The following is a 17,231-nucleotide window of genomic DNA, read 5'->3' on the forward strand; positions in this document are numbered from 1 at the left end:
TGTTTACCACACTGAGATGCAAATGAAAATAGGTGGGAATGGAAAGATCAGCACGCTGCAGCCAAATACTGTGATTCCATGTACAAAGATAATGTGAGTATACTGTTGTTGACATAGTGAGTGTGTAGGTGTGAGCGACACGCTCAGAATGGACAATTCTTCATAGAGAATGTGACGTTCAGGAGATGACAGCGCAGCAACGCTGCTCAATAGGACTCCTTCGATGCACAGTGCTCTTCTGTATCAGAAAACTGCTACTTGCATCTGTTGACAAAGAGACTGTTGTTGGAAGGAAGGCTTGCCCGCCATAGTGAGAGGAAGTGAATGGACTAGATTTACAGAATGGGACCAGCCATATGCAAACAGCACAAAAGCAATCTGTGATCCTGGAGCTTGGCTGTCAGCGCTGAACCAGTTTGCAGTATAGATCTGCAAAACTCTGGAAACTATGACTCAGGACAGAGGAGTGGTGAAGGAGAGAGCTTCCTTGGCAACCATTTCTGGACCGATTGTCATCATGTGACAGGCTGATGCAGCCACTCGCTGCAAAAACAGAGACAGGGGGAGAGAGAGAGAGAGAGAGAGAGAGAGAGAGAGCACACTGATGAGTCAGAGCAGGCTGATTCTGATGTAATCACCAAACCCTCCCTTCCTCTGCCTACATGGCTGTTCCTGGATATTCAGGTCAGAGCCTGTTTCCCCACAAAACACAGACACATAGAACCTGTAACACAGCATGTTGTGCTTTTGATCTAGTTTCACATCAGTGAATGATCAGCAGTGGTAGGCTGACCCATTCGTTTTGATTTTGTGGGAATCGTTTTATGGGTTTTGGGAACAGTCACAATACATAAGGTTTTTTTGGTTTAGTTTTTTATAACAGATTTTAGAAATACAGAAAATAGAAAAAAACACAATATATCTCAATGCCCAGATAGAAGATCTTCAACTGTAAAATTAATAATTTTCAGGTATCATCAGAAATACTTTACATTTTGCCATATTACTGTATTCCATATATTGTTCATCTATACACACAGAGTTTAAATGTGTGTAGATGTTTGTGTTATATACAGAACTGGCAGTATGGCTGAAACCAACCCTGGAAATATATTAAAAGACAACCAAACAAAAAACATCCGGATAGCAGTACAGCCTGGCATGACAAATACATAATCACAATTAAATAATGTTCAATATTCAATATAAAACAAGGGCAATTCAGTTTACAACCAACTGTAACTGGTTCTGAGTCCCCTGCCAGGTAGATAGATAATTATCGTATATATAATTATCATATGCTAAAAAGTAGATTTCTTTCAAAAGCATGAAGCACACAAACTTCATCTTCTTCTTCCTGCTTTAATTTGGAAACCAACACTCGTCAGTTCTGCGGCCGGATCCCACCTCCTTTCCAGGGAGCGCTGAAATGCGGGATCTACGCATTTGAGTGTTAAGAAAAACTGCTCTTAGATCAGCCTTCAGCATTCCCAGCGCATCGTTGGCGATGTGTCTTCATGGTAGGGACGCATGCGCAATGCTTTGTGTTGCAACACAACTGAGCTCGACAGCAATCGTAACCTGGAGAAAACAGACATTACTAACCCTTTTTGAAACAAACTGAGAAACTGCACACGAGATGTAAAGGATTACTGCGACCACACACGGATTACAGCAGAGGAAGTTTAGGAAACAGCACAATAAGTAATACTTAAATCGTTTGTCACGTGGTCAAGGAAGACCAATGGGAGCCAACCAAATCCAGCGGAAAGTATGCTCTTTGTTCGGATATTTTGCCAACTTTATGCCCAAATCTGCGCCTTATGCTTTGCCAAAAGCACCGGATGTGTATCTGGATGCACGTTTCGCGACAAAGGAGACGCAATGGATACGTTTTATTTCGGTTTTGGCGGAATGCCACGTGTCGAAGTTTTGATAAACAGTGCGCTCAGTCTGATCTCATCACATGACTCCCCTCCCCCACCCAGCGCAGGGAATGGGGAAGAAGGCGGACATGTTTGAGGGAAATGTGCTGGTTAAAAAGTATCGAGGTGGAAGACAAGAAGAATATTTGAAGAACGGTTTCGCTTTGTTATGGGATTTACCAGTCAACATTTGTATTCATGTTAAATTTAAGGTTTTTATCTCATATCTTATGAATTATTTATTTATTTGTCTTTTGGATCATTTAAATGTCGTTTTGAACTGTATACTACGTTTTTTTTTAAAGCGCGAAGTTTTTAAAAAACTTTAGTAGTAATCAATGTAAGGATCTAGTGTTACCTTCCATCGTTTATTAGAGTGACATTGTGGGGGATTTGTAACCTTGGTGTGGGGGATGGGCGCATGTGGTTAGGTAACCATTTTGTATGGTTGTTGGATTTCTGGATAGTGTCGGTGGCTTTTAAAAGAGTATGAAGATTTACTACTCACTACTACTGTAATTCTATAGTTTGTAGTTTTGGTGTATTCTCATAAATGTTGTAAGGCTAAATATGGTATTTGCATTTTTAAACATAAGATTCATTTTCGTTTCGATTTCCTAATACTTTTAATTAACTTGTTTTCCGTGCGAGTGTCTTATTTAACGTTAGTTAAGCTGGGCTAAAGCAGTATTTACTCTGATGCAGTCTGAGGTCAGTGAGGAAAACTGCTGTGTCATTCAGTGGATGATTGTTTGGAGTTCTCATGACCCGCTGACATTTTTTCCGCTGAAGTAAAGGGTCTCCAGACTTATAGTTTTACACACTCGCAGTTACAATTGAATTGGACTTTACCCTTGTACGTTACTGGTGTGGCGTTTGTGAGCCACGGAGGCCTGGATTGGCGTTGTGCTCTCAAATGGTGGCCTTTTTTATGCTGCAGACGTACGCTACTTAATTAATTTGTTTGTACGCGAAAGATGTAGCGTTTTGTATGTTTTGCTTTAGTTTTTACCAGACATATTGTTAATATTTCTACTAATATACTCTGTGTCAGTGTGCTTAAAGATGGTGGCTGTGAGCTTCTTCTGCAAGACAGAAATGCGGACATGCTGGTAAGCAAGGGAGCTTGTGGGGTGAGGCTCTCGAGGGTTACACGTGATCCGGTGAAAGAACCAATGGGCTTCTTGATATTTACCCTGGAAGCCCGCGTTAGAACCTTATTGACCAATCCCCGCCGTCGCTTTGCACACGTTGACGTAATGTAATATTATAAGGAAGGGGGGGTCGACTCGGTGCCCTCGCGTTTTGTACAGGATTAAATGGAGGAACCAGTTACAGACACATATCTGTAATGCTGAATAGGCTGGGCCAATAGTATTGTGCAATTTCCTTGACCGACAGCAAAAACACGCGAAGAGGTTGGCCCAAAAGATTGTCGGTGAAGTTTCTGTATCGAGGGGTGTGGTGACTTTTACGGACATGTTAAACAGCGAATAGAAGCTCTGGGGGTGTGGACAGTCTGAAGTAGTCTATCCAATAGGACTAACGCTCGGTCTATAAAGCCGAGGGTGTAGTCGCATCGTCGCCATTTCAACGAAGCAGATTAAAAGGAGTTTACCGTGGCGGGGAGCGGAAAGCTGACGAACAGAGACGGATCCAGGTCTGAGTCTAGCTATAAACAGAATCCGGATCCATCCTGATGGATATGGCAGTTAACCCGCTCCTTGACAGGTATATACTGGTAAAATCGACTCTCAGCTTTCCATCAGTGGGAATATTGTAAATATTTCTCATGAGTTTTATTCAACATATCGGTGTTGGCAGCCTGTGTTTGCTGTAATACGAGTGGGAGAAGGAAATGGACAGTGAATATGCCACAGGAAGAAGTCTATCGCGGTGTTAAAAATGAGTAGCAACGAAATTCATGTTGAGGAAATTAAATGTGTTTTGGGTCTGTAACGAGCTGCGACTGTTGTTCGCACTACGCCGGCGCCATCTTCGGAGCGCCTTTGCCGCTGGCCGCTCTCTCCCGCTGCCTGGCAGTTAGCATTGCTAGCATTAGCGTCACGGATGCAAGCTTTTCCTCGATTTAACAGTAGCTTGACCTGCGCTTCTCGTCTGTATGGTGGTAATGTAACTTGCGCTCTGAGTTAATATTCCTGACATAAGGTATGTCAACAGCACAGCTATATTTTAGTAACGTCATTATAATAACTGGCGGCTAACCAGACCGTATTGTTGACGACGGTAAGCTATGTTACAACAGAGGAGGCTGAGGTGTGCTCTCAAAGCGCCATTTCTGCATGGAACGGCCGGTTGTTATTGTAGCCATGTGACGGGCGGGGGTTGTTGTGATCACTGGTACAACGTTACACCAACGCTACATTTACGTTACAGCGCGAGGGATTTAGCGGTCCATGTGTGTTGGTTGCCTGGTTACATAGCTCAATGTCACTCAACTAAGTCAAGTGAGGTAACGTTAGCAACTCAACTCATTGTGGGTTGTTAATTTAGTTCAATTGTTTGTTACTTAAGTATCAATTTCCCTTTTTTCTGAGCTCCCATACCCAACTTAACTCATAGTTATCTGTTAATCCAATTTACAGCTAACATGAAAATATGTTTTTGTTTAGTGTTGTTAATGTTATGTACATGATTATTTTCCTTTTTAAATAATAAAGTACACTAACTGTCAAATGTGTTTCCAAAAGTTGTATCATTCAAAACAGATTGCCTTTCCAAAACAAATAAAATGTAAGTATTTATTTCTATTGCTTGGTTCTAGCCATGTCTGTACACTTAATATGAATATGTAACAATTTATTTTGCCCTGGAAGCTAAATTTGCCACTACTTGTGTTCAGTCTACTGATTGGTGCAAACATCCTCTAAAAGCCAGGGGAACCCAAGTTCTAGATAAATGCATGCACAAACAAGCACTGAACCTGTTCTGAGGGGCACCTATTTTACAGCATGGTTCCAACTCGGTAATACCCACCACCATTTGCTTTAATGTCAAAGAGAGGCTCTTATTGTGCAGACATCCTATTGTGATATAAAGGTGCAAGGGGACAGTGGCAGTATAAACAAATCAAGAGGTACTAAGTACATTATTTTCCAGCAGAAGACTACAGTTTGCCCTTTGGGCCTAACTTTTGTTTTGTAGTCAAAGTGTCGGTTGGCCAGTGGAGATGGATGTGGTGAGTTCATGTTGTCGACAGTGGGGGTAGTGGACGCTTAACATTCCCTGACATCAAAGTTAGCTGTGCTGGTATTGTTTTGATGAGGGTTATGCTTTAATTGGTTATTGCAGTGGTGCATATTTAAGTACAAGCCTCAGCAGATGCCAGGTGTCAAATGTTGTTGAGCACAGTGTCTGACATCCTGGACTATTTGTAGCAATTCTGATTAGTAGTAATAAATGGGCCGGGGTGGAGGTTATACATGTGAAAGTGCTGATTTTATCAGCTCAGTGTTGTTAATATGGGCTGTAAACTGGGGCTCGGGGGATTGCATTAGAATTTGAACGTGGTTGAAAGAATGCTGTTTTCTGATGGCGGCAGTCTGGGAAGTCTAAATTAGGGTTAGTATGACACCAGTCTCCATCTTGTTAGGGTGCTTAACAGACTGTGACTGTGGAGAGATGCTGGATGTGACTGTTAAAGCTGGCCACCCAACTGCTGCTGAGAAGTCACCAGGAACTCCCTCTGCTGCTCACCTAAGCTAGCACAGCCGCATTAATGGTAGAGCAGTGATGGAATTTTTAAAGGCCGATGGCCTCAGTTATTCTGTGTAGAGTTTTGCTTCCTTTCCCCGTAAAAACTAAATACAATAATATGACGGGACTAAATAGTACAGTTCCTTTTAGGATAATTTTTCCTCGTGGAAATGGGGTGGGGTTCTGTCTGTGTGAGGTGGACTTATGGGGGAGGAAGTGAAAGCCATGCCTGTTCTCCTGGGACCGGGAGTGCTGATTTGGCGGGGGTAAATTCCAAGTCGGCCTAATGTGTGCTTGTCCAGTAACGCCTAGAACGTGGCTGGCTCCGTGTGCCTTGTAACGGTGATTTACTCTATACTGTATTCTTGTGAGTGTGTAGTTAAGCAATTAGGTTGAATCAGGTTTGATAGCATACAATGTATGTCATGTATATGGAGTTACTGTTAATGATGGAAGTACTAATGGGAGCATACTCCAAATATTGGCTCAATTTGAGTTCTTGCTAATGCAGGCAGTCTTGTTAAGGTGAAGGGCAAACCGTGTTTAGCATTTCATGGGAGACTTGTAGAAATATACTATATTTTCTAACCACATGTCGTTCTCGGCGTGACTTCAACAACCTAAGACAAACTGCCACATAGTTAATTGGTCTTTCAATCGCTCTCTACAGCTCCCTTCTCGGGGTTGAGGTTGGCATTATGGGAGTCACAACGATGGACCAGAGTTCTGGCACAGCTGGAAAACGCATCCGAAAACCTTCACTGCTCTATGAGGGCTTTGAGAGTCCTGGGATGCCCCCCCTCAGTCATATGACCCCTTCGGGACCCCCACAGCCCCTGGTGAGAGACCCCAACCGACAGGGCAGGATGACCAACCAACTTCAGTTCCTACAGAAAGTCCTGCTCAAGTCTTTGTGGAGGCACCACTTTGCCTGGCCCTTCCATGAACCTGTTGATGCCACCAAGCTCAGCCTGCCTGTGAGTAAGAATACAAGACAATTGGACATAACTTGTAGTGACCAACTATTGATATATATATATATATATATATATATATATATATATATATATATATAGAAACAACCTCATGGTTATCCACATAATGAGATATCAACACGCAAAGGTCATGGTTCATCATCACTGTTGGTCGTAAAACATCTAGATGCTATCCACCATTGTATCATGTTGCCACCCTACTGTGTCAGGTTTTGTGTCTTCACAATTAAGTAGTCCAAGGACTCTTCCCCTGTGTGGGGACACCAGTCCCACCAGCCACTTGCCAATAGTACAGCTTTTAATCTATTTGTTAGCCACTAAGGCGTCAGACCACTTTTGCTTGTCTTTTCCTTTAATGGCATAATTGGTCAAAAAGTAGTTTTGGAATGTAGCGGCCACTGTTTACGCCCCTGAAAGTGTCTCTGTCTCCCTTCAGGACTATCATAAGATCATCAAAAATCCCATGGACATGGGATCTATTAAGAAGAGACTAGAAAATAATTTCTACCGCTGTGCCAGTGAGTGTATGCAGGACTTCAACACCATGTTTACCAACTGCTACATTTATAACAAGGTAAGAGTGTGTGTGTGTGTGTGTGTGTGTGTGTGTGTGTGTGTGTGTGTGTGTGTGTGTGTGTGCGCGCGTGTGCGTGTCCCCAAAATATACAATATACAAAGTGATAAAAGTCATATCTCCTGGCAATCATATGAAGCCATTTACCTTAACATGAAAGGTTCAGATGCACAATTTTAAGAAAGTGTGAAAGTAGTTTACATTTTGTAAATGTATGTAATGAGGAGTTGTACCATTTTATATTTGTTGTATTTATATAAGTGTGTTATTGACTTGAATAAGACTTGATGTCTACTGTTGTAACAATTTTGCCCAAATGTCCTCCTCCTGCAGCCTACAGATGACATAGTACTGATGGCTCAGTCTCTGGAGAAGGCTTTCCTGCAGAAAGTAGCGCAGATGCCCCAGGAGGAACTGGAGCTGCCTCCCCCCCCCTCCGCGGACCAAACAAGCCAAACCTGGCAGAAAAGGAAGAGGTAATGCAAGCGAGTGCTGGCTGCAAGCAGGCTAATACAGCCAGACATGTCAAGTCTGCAATCATCAACATTCAGTACAAGCATGTCATCTTCCTAAATGCACATGTTTGCCCCCCCCCCCCCCCCAGTCACCGGAGGAGTGACGACAGCTCATCAGGTCCCCGCTGTATCCCAGTCAGCATACTCGCCCCCCACGCCGGAAACACCCGACTCCATCCTCTCTACCCCCCCACAGTCACACATGACCAAGAGCTTGCCCCCACTTCTAACAACTGAACAAAGCATCTCTGCCATTACTGGTCTGCCTCCCACACAGCCCACCGCTAAGGTAACGTATTCCACTGGACATGTTGTATTTGTGTAGTCAGATTTTATTTTGAATAACGGTAAAGAAGCCCATAGACTAATCCCCTCTCTTCATTGAATTCTCCTCATCCACAGAAAAAAGGTGTAAAGAGGAAAGCAGACACAACCACCCCAACCACTGTAGCCATGCCCATCATGAGCACCATGGGCGTCAGCGGCATCAGCCTGGGGATGGGCGGTGGGCACGACTCCCCGCTCACCCTCACGTCTCTCGGAGTGGACCACAATTCCACGCTGGGGATGAACCAAGGCCTTAGCCTCAGCCAGGGCATGGGGATGGGCATGGGGATGGGCATGGGGATGGGCATGGGAATGGGTATGGGTTGTGGACCAGTGATGATGGGTACCAAAGCAGCGGGGGGCCGGAGAGGAGTGAGTGGCCGAGCCATCAAAGCTCCAAAGAAGGATTTACCAGATTCCTTGGTTGCACCGCCGGTGCGCCGCAGCAAGCTCAACCCTCAGCTCCGCTACTGCAACGGGGTCCTGAAGGAGCTGCTGTCAAAGAAGCATGCAGCGTACGCCTGGCCGTTCTACAAGCCCGTCGATGCCTCGTTGCTCGGGCTTCACGACTACCACGACATCATTAAGCAGCCCATGGACCTCAGCACCATCAAGGTATTTGCCCTAGGGATGCACACACACACACACACATATTGTTTTCCCCCAAATACAGTGTGTAGCCTAAACCTCTCCTCCTCTCTTTGTCTTCAGCGTAAGATGGATGGCAGAGAGTATCGTGACGCTCAGCAGTTCTCTGCTGATGTTAGACTGATGTTCTCAAACTGCTACAAGTACAACCCCCCCGATCATGATGTGGTGGGCATGGCCAGAAAACTGCAGGTAATGCACTTATTCCAGTTATATTGAAGTAATAATTATAGTTTTTGCAGAAGCATAATAGAAGTCTATAGTCCATATCCCTCACATCATCACTGTTGTTTTTATCTGGTTCACTCACATACTGTTTAATCCTTTTAGGACGTCTTTGAGTTCTGCTTTGCTAAGATGCCAGACGAGCCTCCAGCACCGCCTAGCTCCTCCTCTTCCTCCTCTTCCTCTTCATCGTCCTCTGAGAGTGAGGTCAGCAGTGAAAGTGAGGAGAGCGAGAGCAGCCCTAGCTCTGACTCTGAGGAGGAGAGGGCCAACCGGCTGGCAGAGCTGCAGGAACAGGTTTGTACTCCAGTGCATATCATTTTATTATATTACACCAAGATTACACAACTATCCGATGAGAGTCTTGACACGAGGGATTCTAGCTGTAAGTGGACACAAGTTGTGTGGAACCTCTCTCCGGAGCTATTGACAATCGAAACTCAGACTGGAGAAAGTCGAGAAAGAGGAGCAACGACGAAACCAAGTCCCCTTATGATATAAACGCAGCATACCACGGCCTGTCATGAGCTGTTGCTTGAATATCCCTTCCTCGGTATTCCATTCACCCATCTGTCTTTCTTTCTCCCTTCAGCTCAAAGCTGTACATGAGCAGCTCACTGCACTCTCACAGGGCCCCATCGTCAAACCCAAGAAAAAGAAAGAGAAGAAGGACAAGAAAAAGAAGAAAAAGGTAGAAAAAGAGAAGCATCGGAAGATAGAGGAGGAAGTGACCCCTGTTAGACCGCCCAAGACTCCCAAGATCACCAAGACTCCAAAACCCAAGAGCAACCGAGGGACGGGTGGTCCTGGAGTGCCGGTCAAGAAGGCACCGAGCAAGAAAAACAACAAGAGCAAGTGAGTCCTGCCACCTGTTGGACACTGTTGGTACTGTATGTGGTGCGTGCTGTGTTTGCCTGAGGGCATGTGAAAGATGACTCAAAGGGACAGACAGATTGCTACATGCTGTAAGATTTCTATAAAAATTGTTATTGTGTAAAATCAATATCAGTTTGTAGTAAAACAAGTTAAAAGTACATCATCCATGCTGTTTGCTTGGCGTTTCTAAAGCTCTTGTGTTGACATGACTTCTGGGTTCCAGTGGACCATCTCTTAACCATGTCTCCCTGTCTCCTGTCTCTTGTCTCCCATCAGAACCAAAAAGGGCGGCATGACGTTCAGCATGCCTCAGCCGGTCCACGAGCCCATAGTGAGTCATTACGACTCGGATGAAGAGGAGGAGACGGCACCCATGTCGTACGATGAGAAGCGCCAACTCAGCCTGGACATCAACAAGCTTCCCGGGGAGAAGCTGGGCCGCGTCGTTTACATCATCCAGTCCCGTGAGCCCTCGCTCCGAGACACCAACCCAGAGGAGATTGAGATAGACTTTGAGACCCTGAAGCCATCGACGCTGCGGGAGCTCGAGAGATATGTCATGACATGTCTGAGGAAGAAGCCTCGTAAGCCATACGGTTAGTTGAAGAGATCGTGAAATATCTCCCGGTTTAGGCCCATAATCGAACCTTTGGATTGAATGTTGATGTTATCTTAAAAATTTCATCTTCAGGATTTGTAGACCGTTGATGAGGTAGTGCAGTACATCCATCTTATGGCTATTGTTACTTTTGTGTTTCCATACAGCAAGTAAAAACAACATTGCTGGCAAATCTCGGGAGGAGCTCACTCTGGAGAAGCAAATGGAGCTGGAGAGAAGGCTGATGGACGTCAGTGGTCAGCTCAACTCTGGGAAGAAGCCTGCTAAGACCAAAAGTAAGTCCTCCATACTTCAGTCTTAGGGAGTACGTGGTTGGGGCTGAAAATCACTCAGTATTAAGTGTTAATGATAAAAAATATATATATATTCTGATAAGACTTTTCCAAATTGTATACATCGTCAACAGTTGTACTTAAAGAACCACTTTATAAAAATATCTATAATGTTATGAGATAAGTGCACCATCTGTTTGTGATGGTTTAATCAGCTTTCTTATATTTACTCCAGCAGAGAAACCAGCAACTGAGCAGCACACCCAGCCATCACGTCTCAGCGCCAGCAGCTCCTCCTCAGACTCCTCTTCATCGTCTTCTTCCTCGTCATCTTCAGACACAAGCGACTCAGACTCTGGCTGAGAGGCAGATGGTGTTTCCACATTAAAAGGGTCACGTGAGGGACCCTGGGTGTTTCACTTCCCACCGAGTGGACTGAACTGCAGTAGAGCTACCGGCGACGGAGCCGCGGGACGGATCAGACGAGACCAGCACTAGACAGAACTGGTCCGACTCAACCAGTGTGAAACCAAGAGAGAGAGAGATGGGCTCCCTACGCTCGGCCCATTCATCCAATCCTGTCCTGGACACAGAAGCGCTGAGCAGGGATGGAAGGAGGAGACTGGAGTCCTGCCGTTCTCTGTAGAGCCGGCCTTGCTGGGCAGAGCGAGGGACGCTCCATCTCCTGCCAACACGGGAGAAGAGCGACGCATGCGTTGGAGGGATATGGGTGCTAGAGCCAGAATCTTATTTCTGGAGATAATTTCCCTTCTTCCTGTGCTCTGTCTTTATGCTGTATAGATAAGGTGTACAGTTATATAAATCTATTTTTCTTTTATAAAGAAGCATTTTATGGAGTAATTTATTCCCTCATTCTGGGAAACGGGTGCGGGCGGAGTTGTTTTAGTTCTTGTCTAGTTTTTTTTTTTTCTGGAGTGATAAAGAGGGTAGAGGCAAACGCATGAGAGAATGTGAACGTATGAATGTGTCACGTACGTGTCTGCATGTGCGAGTGTGAAATCCTCATAGTTTTGACGCAGGCGTTGAAAATCAGTCTGCACGCAGAAGCACCTTGGTTCAGTAGAATGCATGCAATACAGAGGAGCTGACGAACATCTGCATACTACTTTACTGCATCCTTGTGTACTCATGTACTTGTTTGAAAGGGTTGGCCACTGTACAGACATGTGACCTCGTTCCACATCAGTTTATACAAACGTTGATCTGTTCCCATGTGTGCCGTCATGTTTTTTCTTTTTTCATCCATTTCAATTTCTCTGTAAACGTGTTGCTTTTTTTCTTATTCTGACCAATCTGCTAATAAATTGTGAGGACGTGTCTTGTCCACTCACCTGTGCCCAAATAACTTCTCGGTTCTTCTGATTTCTTCTGGTGTTCAGATTCAGTTTGCAAAAAGTTTTTTCTGGTTCTGACATTGATATTTGATTCAAGTTGTTGAAGCGTTTTGGGTGGACTTTCCCATGGGCCATCACTTCTTAACACCATGGTGTCACAAAAAGCAGAACTGCTTTGTCTTTATTACAATTTGGCCTTTGAGATCTGGCAGCTTAAATTTTTATTCTCTGTAATAACTTGAGTTTTGTCTAAAAGTTAACTTTGTGTGGGGGATGCCTGGTTGGTCAGGTTAAAAGCAAAGCGGCTTGTGAAGACGTGAAAGTGTCTTTTTCAATCTAGAGATCCAGCAGCCAGCTCAGACTAAACCTGGTTTACTGTAGTGAGTGATAAGTGCACTTTATCTGGAGTACTAAACCATCTAGTGATTTAGGTACGGCTGTGTGTCTATCTTGTTCTTTTAAAATCGCCTGTGGCTTGAGATTGGAATATTGTATGTTTGACAGTGATTATTTATTGAGAAGGAATTTGAAGGTTTTTTTCACAATACTGAAAGTAACTTTTCAATTGAAGTCTACTGTATAAATGATGCACAGGTTAACTGTCAGGATTGTAGAAGTGTACATATTTTATAGTCTCAATCTTCGAGCATGTTTTTGTTTTTCCTTCAGTCGAGCTGCTTTTTATTTTTTTGTGGCTTCAGTTGTAAACCGAATTACTCCAGTTATCAGTCTTACTTTTCTGGTTTGTCAGGAATCTAAATGCCTCTGTACTTGACTCCATTGTTTCTTCTGAACATCTGTACATAAATAAAGTGAGACAAGTTCCTCTTTTCACTGACTGGGGGACATTTTATTTACAGATATGTCATTTTAGGAACTTACTGAAGTCATGCAAGTCTGAGGATGAGAATGTTTGACATGACTCGAGATGATAAACCTTTGAAAACAGTGACCCCTGCTGTTGCAAAATGTATTAACATGTATTAACATGTGCTTTTCCAACAGACAGTAATTAAGATCCAGACCAGCTCAGTGGCCAAAGTGACCTTTTTTATTTTCCTCTTTAGAAAATATCACATTTTAACACCACATATAAAAAAGATCCCAAACTTTTTAGGCCACGCACCCCCTTCTACATCCCGACCGGGTTCACGCACCCCCAATCCCCCACACTTTAAAAAAAAAAAGCAACAGAGCCTATTTATAGCCGCATAAAAATCGGACCAATGAGAGAACAGTTTGCTCGCGCGTGGCGTTTGTTTACAAGATACAAAACACAAAAAAGACAAAAAATCTTCCTGCCCCGTGACTTCGAAAAGGTAACGGACGTACACCAGAAGATTGGCCATATTGGCCACATGTGTAGACTCGTCTACTTGCAGAGAGTAGAACTCACTCTTCTTCACGCGACCGACTAATGTAGCCCGGATGTCTTCGGACAAAGCATCGATGCTGCGCGAAACAGTGTTGTTGGACACCGGGATCATGTCCAACTTGTTTGCTTCTCTCTCTCCATCATACATTCCACCATCTCTTTGGCAGCTGGCAAGCACACGTCTTCGGCGATTGTGTGCGGTAGCCCCTTTCTTGCTATTCTGTAACTGACCAGATATGAAGCCCGTAGTGCGTGTTTTGTAGACCCAATGTTAGCCAGAACCTCACTGCACTGTCTCCTAAAAATGACGTTCCCCCAAAACTAAAATGCATTCTCAATTACATTTGACCAAAAACGTATTTTCTCCCTGATTACGTTTGTGTTTGACTTATTACATTGACTTATTACAAATACGTTTGTAATCAACATTTTAACACTTTAACATTTTTTTCCTCTCCCTATTACGCGGTCAGAATACTACCACAACACGCCGCCTGTCTCCGGCAGAAATGCGCTCATCCACGCACGGGAACAACACCCGAGTTGTCGGCCGAGATACCACCAAAACACCCCGCCTGTCTCCAGCAGAAACGCGCTCATCCAGGCCGAGCAACGAGGAACAATACGCGGCTACAATACCTCCACAAAGGCCCGCGTGTAAAATCCGGGAACCGTGACTCTCTTAAGGGTTAGGTTTGGGTGGGGACGTGGCTTCCTAGTGGAAGTTATGGTTAGGGTTGGATACAAATAAATAAAATATACCTCCATAACACCCCGCCACTCTCGGCTCATACCTCCCCAGCAACGAGGCACATCACCCGGCCACAATACCTCCAGAATGTCCCCCGGGTGAAATCCGGGACTTGGTTTTATGGTTCCGAGTGGCGGGCGCTCACCCGTTGGCGCCGGACGCGAGGTCTCCAGCCGCCCCCGCCGTGAGGCACCCCATCGTCAGGTCTGTCAGCCCTCGGAACAGGCCGCGGGTCAACACCTTGTGGGTGGCGGGGGTAGAGGCGAGGCAGATCACAAAAAATAATAAAGACTAGAGTATGGCAAAGATATGTTGATGAGAAACGTATTTACGTCAAACACAAACGTAATCAGGGAGAAAATACGTTTATGGTCAAACGTAATTGAGAATGCATTTTAGTTTTGGGGGAACGTAATTTTTAGGAGACAGGACTGCACCATTAGACCACCATTACATTTTTCCTCTCGCGCACCCCCAGGGGTGCGCGCACCACACTTTGTGAATCCCTGCTCTACGGTATACGTTTTCTTTATCTTCACAACTCCTAAAATGATCAAATAGAAAAAGCTGACATCTATTCAGTCACACATGACTACTTAGTGTCGTTACGTTTGTAATTATGATGAACTAGTCTAATCACCCGGTTAAGAAAAAATACACTTGATGTGTGAATATTTGTTGTGAACAGTTTTTTATTTATTTATTTATTTTTAGCTCAAACTCTGCTCCAAAAGTGTCATGACTGCGATTCACAGGATGTAGTTTATCATCTGCTCCATGGAAACAGGAAGCTGCCACAGGACGTTATTTATTTACTTGTTGTTTTGCAATAGGAGACTTGGGAACCGAAAATATCGATAGCTACATGTTGGTAGCTTTGTTACAAGAGAGCAGTGCTAGCTGTAGACTGCCACCCTGTGGTCACACCACGTTACTACATGTGCCAACAGTCCGTGATGGTGTAGGACTGACCCACTGTCAGATCATCGCGTGTATGAAGGCTCTCTCAGACATTTTGAGCCCTTTATGAACACTTTTACGCAAAACTGCATTTTTTGCAGACTTTGCCCAAGATAATTACCCACAATTCATAGCAATATGACGTTAAACACGGGGTTACCAGTGGAAGCATGGAGATGTAAAAAAGTCAAGAAAGAGGACGGCACGTGTGTTCAGCCTGGTGTATTACATTTACTCAGAAACATTAAGGATGAAAGATGTAACATAAACACACATCAGAGGAATGGAAGCAGAGATTATATTACACAGATTTATTCATCAAACAGTTAATTTTGTTATTGAAGCTGTTTTGACAAATTGACAATCCCCTATACTCTTGTGAGGCAAAAGCCTGGAAGACGTTCAAATCAGGGAGTAAAAAATACACATTAACGTCTGAATCTGACACATTTCCTGGGAAACAAGCGCTCTGCTCTCATCTCTTTAAGGCAGCAGGGACTGTTGCTGCTTTCTTTCCTCTGACAGTGAATGTCCTCCTCTCCCTCTGCAGACTCGGTACTTCCAGCCTCCCTCGGTGTGTGTGAACGCAGCAGGCATCACCCAGGACGACTTCCTGCTCAACATGGAGGAGGATCAGTTTGACAAAGTCGTCCAGGTCAACCTGAAGGTAGGCGGCCATGACACCTGGAGCCTGAACCGCCACGCTTAGAGAGGAGCTGAGGGAGTTACCCGGCTGTCTTTCAGCTCAACTCTGGCTTTTAAGCTGGGATGGATCACCATGGTAACCTACGCTGCAGGTTAACCACTGACCAATCAGCTCACTGGAACATGCAGTCGTCCTTCCTTCAGGATCCTGACAGGAACTAAAGCAGTGACTTTCAGAATAAAGTGACAAGTAGTAAAGAGCAACAGATATTAGTATCTGTCAGTCAAATCTTTATGAACGCAGCCACAGTTTTAAAGATGAAATATAAGAACGAAAGCTGCATTTGAATGTTTCTACGTTTCCTCCCGTCAGTCTTGATGCTTTTACTCTCTTATTCCATCACTGCAGCTCAGAACAACACGAGGCAGCTTTGTGATAACAACTGGAAATAACTCGTATACTCTGTTGTCTTTGATTAGAAACTGATCCACACAGCGTTAACTAGCTCCCATAATTCATATTAATGCAACATCTGGATCAGACAGACCTCTTCATGATCCTCTCTGCTTCGTCTTACATTATTTTAACATATTCATGAAGTCTGTTCATCATCAGACGGCCCTGCGTCTCCGTCTTTCTGTGTTTGAGATGAAGAGCAGAGAACAGAACACAGTGAAGAGATTTATTCAGTCCTCTCTCCTCCTGCGTCTCCCAGGGTTCCTTCCTGGTCCTTCAGGCTGTGGCTCAGGCTCTGGTGGCCTGTGGAGCACCCAAGGGATCCATCGTTACCGTGGGCAGCATCGTGGGAAAGGTCTCTGCTTTACACTTTACATATTTAGCTGAAGCTAAAGTTCGTATCCAGAAAGGCACGACTATATGTGTGATGGTGGGATTGTCCACAACTGTTAAAGGATGAAGTCGGCAGTATTTTCATCCTGGACCTGTCTTTAGTTCACCAAGAGCTTCTCTTCAGTGGAGTCCAAAGGGACCAAATAGAAGCAGTCAAACCCCAAAACAGATGGAAATACAATGGATAGTTCGTCATTTAAAACGTGTTGAACAGGAATGTTTCCTTTAGCTTTCTAATCAACGTTTCCCAAAGCACAAGATCCACGAATACACACAGAAATCCATCTAGAGCTTTATTCTAAAAAACAATATGAAGCCAGAGACACACATGAGTTGTTCAGTCCTCTGTGAGAGTATCTGCTGTGTGATTTGAACTTTGACTGCTTCATGAAGATCTCCAGTGGAACAGGACTGATTGTGTTTCCTGGTGTGTGTGTGGTTAACGTTGGTAGGTGGGAAACATCGGACAGGCAAACTACGCCGCCTCTAAAGCAGGAGTGGAGGGTTTAACCAGGACGGCTGCCAAAGAGCTCAGCAGGTGAGAAGAGTGATGCAACAGACACATACACACACACACACACACACACACACACACACACACA

The 17,231-nt window shown here is 44.4% G+C and overlaps 2 protein-coding genes across 3 annotated transcripts; both read left to right on the forward strand.

The window, feature by feature from the left end:
* The first annotated feature begins 1,461 nt into the window (after nucleotides 1-1,461).
* brd2a (bromodomain containing 2a) lies at nucleotides 1,462-12,882 on the forward strand. The gene is given in 13 exon segments (XM_031871310.1): nucleotides 1,462-3,656; nucleotides 6,313-6,619; nucleotides 7,074-7,211; nucleotides 7,545-7,637; nucleotides 7,639-7,687; nucleotides 7,816-8,015; nucleotides 8,129-8,668; nucleotides 8,765-8,893; nucleotides 9,032-9,223; nucleotides 9,519-9,781; nucleotides 10,079-10,398; nucleotides 10,568-10,696; nucleotides 10,929-12,882. Coding segments are annotated over 13 exon segments (2,520 nt in total). The 5' UTR covers nucleotides 1,462-3,624; the 3' UTR covers nucleotides 11,057-12,882.
* Nucleotides 12,883-15,591: 2,709 nt separating this feature from the next.
* On the forward strand, nucleotides 15,592-17,187 carry hsd17b8 (hydroxysteroid (17-beta) dehydrogenase 8). Of its 2 annotated transcripts, XM_031871361.1 has the most exons (3): nucleotides 15,592-15,801; nucleotides 16,496-16,591; nucleotides 17,082-17,187. In XM_031871361.1, the coding sequence occupies exons 1-3, from the start codon at nucleotides 15,757-15,759 to the stop codon at nucleotides 17,169-17,171; spliced, it is 231 nt and encodes a 76-aa protein (XP_031727221.1). In that variant the 5' UTR covers nucleotides 15,592-15,756; the 3' UTR covers nucleotides 17,172-17,187. The 2 variants fall into 2 exon arrangements, with proteins under 2 accessions (XP_031727221.1, XP_031727220.1); XM_031871360.1 differs by having other exon boundaries at nucleotides 16,496-17,170.
* Nucleotides 17,188-17,231: the final 44 nt, after the last annotated feature.

The sequence above is a fragment of the Anarrhichthys ocellatus genome, unplaced genomic scaffold (assembly GCF_004355925.1).
Source record: "Anarrhichthys ocellatus isolate YVR2014 unplaced genomic scaffold, GSC_Weel_1.0 scaffold57, whole genome shotgun sequence".
Taxonomy (NCBI): domain Eukaryota; kingdom Metazoa; phylum Chordata; class Actinopteri; order Perciformes; family Anarhichadidae; genus Anarrhichthys; species Anarrhichthys ocellatus.

What these genes read in the sequence shown, in the direction of transcription:
- hsd17b8 (XM_031871360.1), top strand. Translation starts at nt 15,757, where the DNA reads ATGGAGGAGGATCAGTTTGACAAAGTCGTCCAGGTCAACCTGAAG. An exon ending in TCGTCCAGGTCAACCTGAAG is followed by an intron (nt 15,802 to 16,495) that starts GTAGGCGGCCAT and finishes TGCGTCTCCCAG; the next exon opens with GGTTCCTTCCTGGTCCTTCA.